Raw genomic sequence first — 8950 nt, 5'->3', positions numbered from 1 at the left:
TGGGTCCTGATAAGCTCGTGTACCAAATTTGGTGAAGATATCTCAATATTTACTCAAGTTATCGTGTTAACGGACAGAAGGACGGATGGACGGACATGGCTCAATCATATTTTTTGTCGGTACTGATGGTTTTGATATATGGAAGTCTACATCTAATAGATATTATCTATCTCGATTCCTTTATATCTGTACAACCAACCGTTATCCAATCAAAGTTAATATACTCTGTGTGCAAAGCACGCTGAGTATAAAAATAGTAATGCAGGTAATATTTCCAGGACTATTTTGAAATATCTGCTCTTTCGGAGATAATTATGGGATCATTACAATACTTTTTTAAACGGTTTTATTTAGGTTGAGTTGACTGGCCCGAATTTTGTAATTGAAATTTAAGTAACGTCCCGATAAGCTACAGGCTTGAAACTTGGAGTATAATTCAGAACCCGATGACAATGCAATAATAAGAAAAAAATCGCCGCTAGGTGGCGCAATGATCGAGATATTCACAAAAATCGTATTTGTGGTCCGATTTGGCTCATATTTGGAACAAATATTACATACAGTCCGGTAGAAGTGACATCAAAATATTTTGGAGTTGAAGGAGGGACAAGCATACGTGGCGCAGAGTCGAGTAAAGTCTTTGGAAGGATTACGTATTCAGGACTTAGATTGTAACAAATTGTCTGGAAAGAGTCCTTGTAATAATGAGTCACTAAATGAACTAAATAGAATGAGAATAATAGGCAATTAAATACAGACTAAAAACTTGAAAATATAATAAATAAAAAAAAAAATTTAAGTTAAACGGTTTTATTGAAAACAATACTTACATGAAGTAATAATAATACTAAAAACAAGAAAATAATTAGGTAGGTCTTAGGTACTAGTCATCACATCCCTCACCAATCTAGGGCGTTGATCAGACAATTAAATAAAATCGTTGGACGCGTCAAATTTCTATTGATAGTCATATATAAGACCAACTGAACCTTAATCAGGTTATGCTACGCCTCACACTTTTAGTAATTTCACTTGCCCAACGCTTTAATTTAATTGTCTGATCAACGCCCTATATTGATGGGGCTAGTCATTACACTCCTACCTGGACCTACCTAATTATTTTCTAGCTTTTGGTATTATTATTACTTCATGTAAGTATTGTTTTCAATAAAACCCTTTAACTTAACTTTTTTTTTTAATTATTTTATTTTAGCAACGTTGGGGTCATTCCAGGACTTTTTTGAAATTCTATTGTTTTTTTGGGGATTGCTTAAGATAGAACCTTAGATATCATTTCGGATATATATCGGGACTATTTTGATATCGTTATGGGATTACTTGTGATCATCCTAAAGCCAATTCGGGAATTCACTTCGTAAACATTTCGGAATCTTTGAGCAGGGTTAATGCATTTGATACGAAAAATTTTCAGGGTTTCTATTAGTATCGCATTGTTAACGGTTTGTTATCATCGTATTATGTTGTTATCGATAACAGTTAATATCGAAGATTTATCAGTATATTAATGGTGATTTATCGACTTGTTATGGATTTGTCATCGAAGAGTTATGGATTTGCTATCGAAAAAAGGTTGATTTGCTAACGAAAAGCATTTGATCTTTTATCGAAAAGTTATCGATTTGTTATATTACTGTATCCATATTTTCGATTACTCATCAATGTTTTTCAAAGAAAAATCTATATTTTTCGAGAGCGCAAAATTTTTTGGATAACAAACCGATATTTTTTCTTTAGCAAATATTTTTCCGATAACAAAATGAATGATTATATTTACTATTCCATATTTTTCGATAACCTATCTTTATTTTCCGAAAATTTTTCGATAATCATCTGATAAGTCATCGATAAAGTTTTCTGTCGATCGCAAATTATATCGCTTCGATAATAATACACTAACTCGTCCATACCTAGATACTCAACAAAAGAAAGCATTACGTATTAACCACAGAAAGCGCTCACGCATTTCTTCGCATCCAACAGATTTATATTGCAATAGACGAATGCATAGAGGTTACAGTTCTTTAGATGGTGCTTCCATTACGCCCACTTGTGTTTATCCAAGAGATATCTGATGCGCAAGATTTGAGGCTCCTAAAGGTTTTGCTGTCTCACATGTTGCAAAACTTGGTTGGATTGCGAAAATTTTCGGCGGTAATAAAGCGAGCCGACGCAGACTCAACGTCGAGGTCCATTGGTCGGCATTGGAAGGGCAACAAAAAGATTATGTGTGTATCTTAAATTTATAGTCGGCCCACGTTAATGAAAGTGCAGTGCTCATCCATGATAAATTCACCTGATCGCTCCAGCGAAAGGAGTATGAGTAGGTGGTCGGTTTCTAATGTTAGGATCGGCTGCCTTTTGACGCAATTGACAAGTACTGCAAAAAAAATGACTATATCAGGCCGGGCTATGGTGATTTCCTTCCACACGTGTGGAGGCGTCCCCAATTATCTTTTCAATCAGCCAATATCTCATCACTGTCGTGAACAAGTCTGCAAAGCAGATTTTGCTTTCGCTTCTTCTCTTTATCGCAGCTGTTATTTCGCTCCATGAATTCAACTTTCTCCACAATCTCCCCAGTTAACCCGGGGGCAGAGACGGCTGAATGAGCCTTTGTTCAATAAGGCTAGACAGTAGGGTGCGACAAAAGCACCCGTCGGGGGATTGGAAGTTAATACTGGAGTAGGTAGTTGGTGACGTCCGATAACGATTACATCTGACTAGTCGTTTTATTGAGTAGTCGAATTAGTCGATTTTATTTAAGAGCCATAATATTCGTCTATTATAATGTTTATATATAATTAAATATGATAATACATATCTAATGCAACTTAGCTCTAATTATATTCTGAAAGTGAATCGTGCTAGGTGTGATTCATATGTGAAAATTTAATAAGATAACTACCAAGATAACTATAGGTTTGTCGAAGTTATCGCAGCTAAGTATGTATGCAAATTGACAATTGTATCATTGTTAGTACTCGAAATTTATATTTATTTACATATTTAGTTAAATAATAAGCAATTTACATACACTAAGGGAAAATATAATGGAAGCAAGACAAGTTTAAATCGACTAGTAAAACAACTGAAGATATTGACAACATCGGCCTAAACACCCGCGTTCTGCTTACTCCAAACTGGAAAAAGAAGCGGCAAAGATGGGTTTGACAGTGACCATCAAGCAAAGAGTTAGCGCATTTGTGCCTTAGCCACCACGTCATTGTTGGAAGCTATAGTTTCGAAGTAGTAAAGGATTTCGTTTATTTGGGAACCAGCACAAACACAAGTATCAACACCCCCAGTCTAGAAATCTGACGAATGATCACTATTGCCAAAAAATGCTACTTTATAGTGAGTAGGTAACTGAAAGCTACAGCCTTCTCTCGTCTAAGTCCTCTCTTGTCTAAAATGCTCTACAAGTCACTCATCGTATCCGTCCTAAAATACGGTGCAGAAAGATGGACACTGACAACATCTGATGAGGCAGCTCTGGAAGTGTTCGACAGAAAAGTTTTTGGAAAGATTTACGGACCTCTACGCGTTGGCCACTGCGAGTACCGAAGAAGATTTAATGGTGAGCTGTGCGAGCTCATCATAATAGTCAAACCTTGTCCGAAATAAAACAGCACTTGCGATGGGTAGGCGAATGAAGGATGATGCTCCGGCCAAGAAGGTAATGTTATCGGTAACCGCCTACGGAAGCAGAGGAAGAAGAAGGTCCCCAGTCCGTTGGCAGGACAAGGTGAAAAACTATTTAAATTCCCTTGGTTTTACTGTTGTTTTTTGTAGTAGTGCTTCGCCCCATGCAATAGGTGCGATCACTCACAAATTGTCCTTGATATTCTCTAGCGGAAGCTCAAAGAGGCTCACTTCAAACACAGTATTTTTGGGTGTAGGGCAGTCGGTAACGTGATTTCACCGGCGTGGATATGCAATATTTTCGACATAGGCTTTGTCCACGTTTTAAATAAGTTTGCCGAGGATTAGGCGAGTGGCAAAAACTGGAAAGACTAGGAAGATAGTCGTTGCTGTTACTAATTGGTGACACTTAGCCCAACGAGGTAGCGACTGGCACGACTTGAAGGACGATCCGTTTAAAAGGTTAAGCGCCAGTTAGGTATGTATGTAAGATGACAAAGTCGGGCGAAATCGCAATCAAACAAAAATGTATTCAAATATATAAACACTATGTTTTACTTGATTGTTTCACGGAACAAGAACTTCCTTTTAGGTTTCATTGCAGTGAAAACCCAAATTAAAAGCTACGCTGGTAAGGATTCCTTTGAAATAAGAAGACCATATTCAATTAGACATCTAACCAACTCTGTAGAGTTTTAAGCTTTTTTGCTGATCTTGAATTGTTGTATATGATTATGGTATTTTTTTCGAAATGGTCATAAGGTCTAACGGAAATTTCCTAAATGGCCATACAGTCATATTAGGAAAGGTAATAAACTTAACTGATCTTACGACCATTTGAACTGGTCTAAGGTTAGTTGATGTGAAGGTCATTGAAGTGGTCATAACGTCAATTGATCTTATGGCCGTTGACCGCATGTCACCCCACAATTTATTTGACTTTTTTGACACCTCTGTAACTTATAGTTACTCCATCGTTTGCTTCTTTTCCTAAGGGGAGATATACATAGCTGTTATGTGGGTTTAATGAGCTCTCAATAATAGTCTAAATGAGTTTCTTAAAGAAGGACAGTCCTATCCGAAAACGATGTGTGATCTTTCTTCTGCAAAAGATTTCCGATGCGTATTTGGTTTTGGTAAATTTTCCTCCGCTTGGTTGATGCATTGCTTAGACATGTTTCGCTAGATGTAAGCTTTGTACCTACTTGGTAGCTTAGAATTGCTCAAATTTCTATTATTTTTTTCACCAGTGTAGCTATCGGTCATGCTAAATTTGTGCTATGTATGTACTTATGCATGTTTATTGACTAATTGAATAACATATTTTTGTAGCAACAATTTTAATTTTGGGAAAAAAGAGAGCAAATATTATTTGGGAAGAGAACTTTTGAACTGAATCACTTGAACGACATAAAGTGCCTGATGCCCAACGACTCGCAAAATTCAAGCAAAAGTCGCCTCATTCAAGCCAAGTTTGTTTAGTCGTTTATTGTCAGTGTTAGAGAAAAAATGGCACTAAATTTTAAGCTTAGAAACGCGGGTGTTATTTTGTTGGCATTAAATTGCGTTTTACTTTGTACAGGTAAATATCCATAGAAATAAAAGACCAATAATAAAAAAGTTTATAACAATGAAAATTTTTTTCTAAACAAAGCAGTTTCACTGATGTATTTTTAACTACCTACCGACGGTCTAACTACCAAATGCTTATTGTCTGTTTGAATTGTTGACGGTTGATGCTGTTGCGGCAGCTGATGCGATCTCTGCACGCACATGAAAAGATTTTAATAAATACAATAACAAGTATTTAACCTTCATAAAGCGTGAGCAACACTGGGCGTGGTTCGCACACGCAACTGATTTGCAACTGTTTAGTGATGATATAAGACGTAGTCAGCGATCAAACTGTTGCTTGGCCGCTTAGTGATCAGCAGCGATCAGGGCACGTATTGCGTTTTACGATCCGTGATCGCAACTCAATTTTTTAAGCTGGAGACATTGGTGCTTTATCGGTAAGCGTATCGGTAACCTTTTAACAGCTGATTCGACCAACCTTATGAGAATCCACGCAATCGATTATTGGTGCCGCTAAAGTCGTAACCGTATCGTAGCCAACCAATTGGGTTTTGGTTTACCGTCGTAACGATAAACAGCTGATTACGTTAGGGATACGGATACAGCGATACGACATACGGCACCAATGACTCCAGCTTTAATCACAATAGCTATCAAATGGTGGATAGGATTAATAACATATGTTAAATAGTGACAAATCGTACTCGTTAGCTCAAACATTTTTTCTTTTAATTTTTACAACTAGTTTGATAGCTGTATAGTCATCGTTTGAGTGAACAAGGTTTTGATTGTAAAACGTAATAGTGGCCCAGTTTCTGAACTAACCTTTAAGTATTTCGGATCCACTCAACAGTTTGGATTGTAACATCAAATTACTAATCATAAATTTTTATACTCAGCTGAGCAGAGCTCATAGAGTATATTAATATTTTTCGCATAACGGTACCCCGTAACGGCATAAACTAATCGAGATAGATATAGACTTCTATATATCAAAATGATCGGGGCGAAAAAAGAAATACATTTAGCCATGTCCGTTCGTCCATCCGTCGGTCCGTAAACGCAATAACTTGAGTAAATTTTGAGGTATCTTAATGAAATTTGGTATGTAAGTTCCGCTATAAAATGAACGAAATCGGACTGTAACCACACGCACTTTTTCGATATCGAAAATTTCGAAAAACCGAAAAAGTGCGATAATTCATTACCAAAGACGGATAAAACGATGAAAGTTGGTAGGTGGTTTGACCTTATGACGCAAAATAGAAAATTAGTAAAATTTGAACAATGGGCGCGGCACCACCCACTTTTAAAAAAAGGTAACTTAAAAGATTTGCAAGCTGTAATTTGGCAGCTGAGTATGTAATGTTCGGTTACACCCGAACTTAGCTTTCCTTACTAGTTTACTCTACATTCGCTCAACAGGGTTTGATCGGTTGGTTAGCAAATCTTTGACATTCGAAGTGTTGTTTATGAATAAAATTATCATATTAGTTTTATAGCCTTTTCCTTAGAAAAATTTTTTATTTGGTAGTTGGCTCAACACACTTTTCATAAAGGTCATGTTACTTTTTTATGCCTCGTGATGGTGTATCCTCATTACACTACTCCTAGCACCGCCAGATTCCCATGACATGCTGATTGGAATCTTGTTGCATTCCAACAGCAAGATTGGAATCCACTGCATTCCGAAATCATGCTGAGCGGAATCTGATGCATTCCGCCAGTATAAGATCTTATTTCTACTCATATTTCTTATTATTATTATATTCTGAAATTAAAGTGTAATGTTTAATAATATATCTTTGTTTGTAATATAACATTGTTGAAATCTCGATACATCTTAAATTTTAACTTTTGAGTTGTATATTTATATATCTTTTATATTATGCAGTCGACCATATAAATAAATAAGTACCGTAGATCAAAAGTCGTTTTCACTTATTGGTCAATTTTATTATCACTTTGTAGTCAAAAAAGACGTCGAATGTATTTGACGTTGTATGGCAGATCGTTCGTGGTCAAATTTGGCCTAGTGAAAACCTGTATAAGGTATGGATGGGTAGAAACGCTAGCTTCATGATTATGATTGCAGGTTCATTGGTTGACATCTCAGTACCCCAATATGTTTGGCTTATGTCAATTTCTTAAGAAAGGCATCATAGAAAATGATTTTTTTTTCAAAAGGGAGCCAAATGTTATTTTAAGGTTTTGTAGCTGTTAATTATACCTTTGTGACTTTCTGCTTCAGTCAACCTTGTAATAAAATAAAAATCTAAGCAACGAACATGTATTCATTGATTTGATCAAAAGTGACCCAAGTTTCATAAGAGGGTTAAAATGCAAATAAGTGTAGAAAAAATAAATACATTTTCTGAAAAACTCTAAACCTAAACACGCTATTCATCAAAACAATATTTTTTTTTTATTTTGCAGCTCAAGGTGGTCATGGTGGCGCCGGTGCTTGGGGCGGAGTAGCTGGTTCACCCGGCGCGCCTGGTGGCAGTGATTTTGGCTATGGTTACGGTGCCGCAGATAGCAGAGGACGTGTCTATGGTGGCGCTGGCGGCAATGGTGGATATTATGCTGGTGGTATTGATGATGAGGGACGACGATACTCGTATAGTGGTGGTGTAGGTGGGCCTGGCGGTTATCCGGGACCTCAAGGTGGAATACCTGGCGCACCCAATGCCTATCCCAATTACTATGATCCACGTTACAGATCGTCAGCGTATGCTAAATTCACACAAACGACCTGGTTGTGGTTGCTGTTGCCCGTGGCAGTGTGTTCGCGGTTTTTGTGAACAACAAATAAAATTAGGGGAAAAATATTGTTTTTCATCAATTCATTGTTGTTAGTATTCGCTGATCGCAGTAGATTATAATTAATTTCATGTAGCATGCCAATAAAGTACATAAATAAAGTTTGTAAGTTTTAGCATTAAAAACGTAAAGACTTAATTGTAGTAAACTTTTTGAGGTCTGATCTTTATGTGATATTTAGCAGTTCACACGCACGAGCGCCGTATATATGACATTACTTTGGAACTGTTCTACGCCCTATTCACATCGAAATGCCAATGTTTATTATGAACTTGACATGTCTCCGATATATATTTACATTTTTGATTCTCCATTCCCAGAGCATGTAAATAAGTATATATATACATACATACATATATATATATATATATATGTATATATATACATTTTTGATATATATATATAATTGTGATCAAAAGCAAAAACAGATTATGGTAGACATAATCTACACGTCGTATTTCATATTTTTCATAAGAAGCTATCAGCTATTCGATATTCCTTTTTAACTTACTATAGAATACGCGTTTAATATAGAACAGTAGAAGATAAGACGGTTCTCAGACAGGTTTTAAGATTTCTAGGTTAGACCGAACTGCCTGGTCCGTGAGGAACTCACATAGTCTGAACGAGTCCATAGTGTTACCAGGAATCTGAAAACCTCTATCAGACACCGGTACCAATGTTAAAAAATAGCCCCATCCTCTTGGAAAACACCAGAAGCTCTCAAGGACCCATGCTACTTGTTGCTTTTATATCTGACAGCTGTGCCACTCCTAATAGCTGACACAAAACTTGCCCGATCGTTTCCTCCTCCAACCAGCACTGCTTGCTTATACTCTAACACACTTTCTGCTGCTTGGCTGTAAAATGCGGCTGCAGTTTCAGCTAT

General features: G+C 36.7%; 1 protein-coding gene across 1 annotated transcript; it reads left to right on the top strand.

Annotated features, from left to right (window-relative positions):
* The first annotated feature begins 5085 nt into the window (after positions 1–5085).
* Positions 5086–8186, top strand: LOC137247920 (uncharacterized). The gene is made up of 2 exons (XM_067778847.1): positions 5086–5245; positions 7675–8186. Exons 1-2 carry the CDS (start codon positions 5173–5175, stop codon positions 8040–8042), a joined length of 441 nt encoding a protein of 146 aa, XP_067634948.1. The 5' UTR covers positions 5086–5172; the 3' UTR covers positions 8043–8186.
* The last annotated feature ends 764 nt before the right edge of the window (positions 8187–8950 follow it).

This window comes from Eurosta solidaginis, chromosome 4 (assembly GCF_040869045.1).
Source record: "Eurosta solidaginis isolate ZX-2024a chromosome 4, ASM4086904v1, whole genome shotgun sequence".
Lineage (NCBI taxonomy): Eukaryota > Metazoa > Arthropoda > Insecta > Diptera > Tephritidae > Eurosta > Eurosta solidaginis.
This window is presented reverse-complemented; position numbering and strand designations above follow the sequence as displayed.

Bases quoted from the DNA above. Each gene is read 5' to 3' on its own strand.
- LOC137247920 (XM_067778847.1), top strand. From the start codon at position 5,173: ATGGCACTAAATTTTAAGCTTAGAAACGCGGGTGTTATTTTGTTGGCA. The intron at 5,246-7,674 runs GTAAATATCCAT...TTTATTTTGCAG, and splicing joins TTGCGTTTTACTTTGTACAG to CTCAAGGTGGTCATGGTGGC.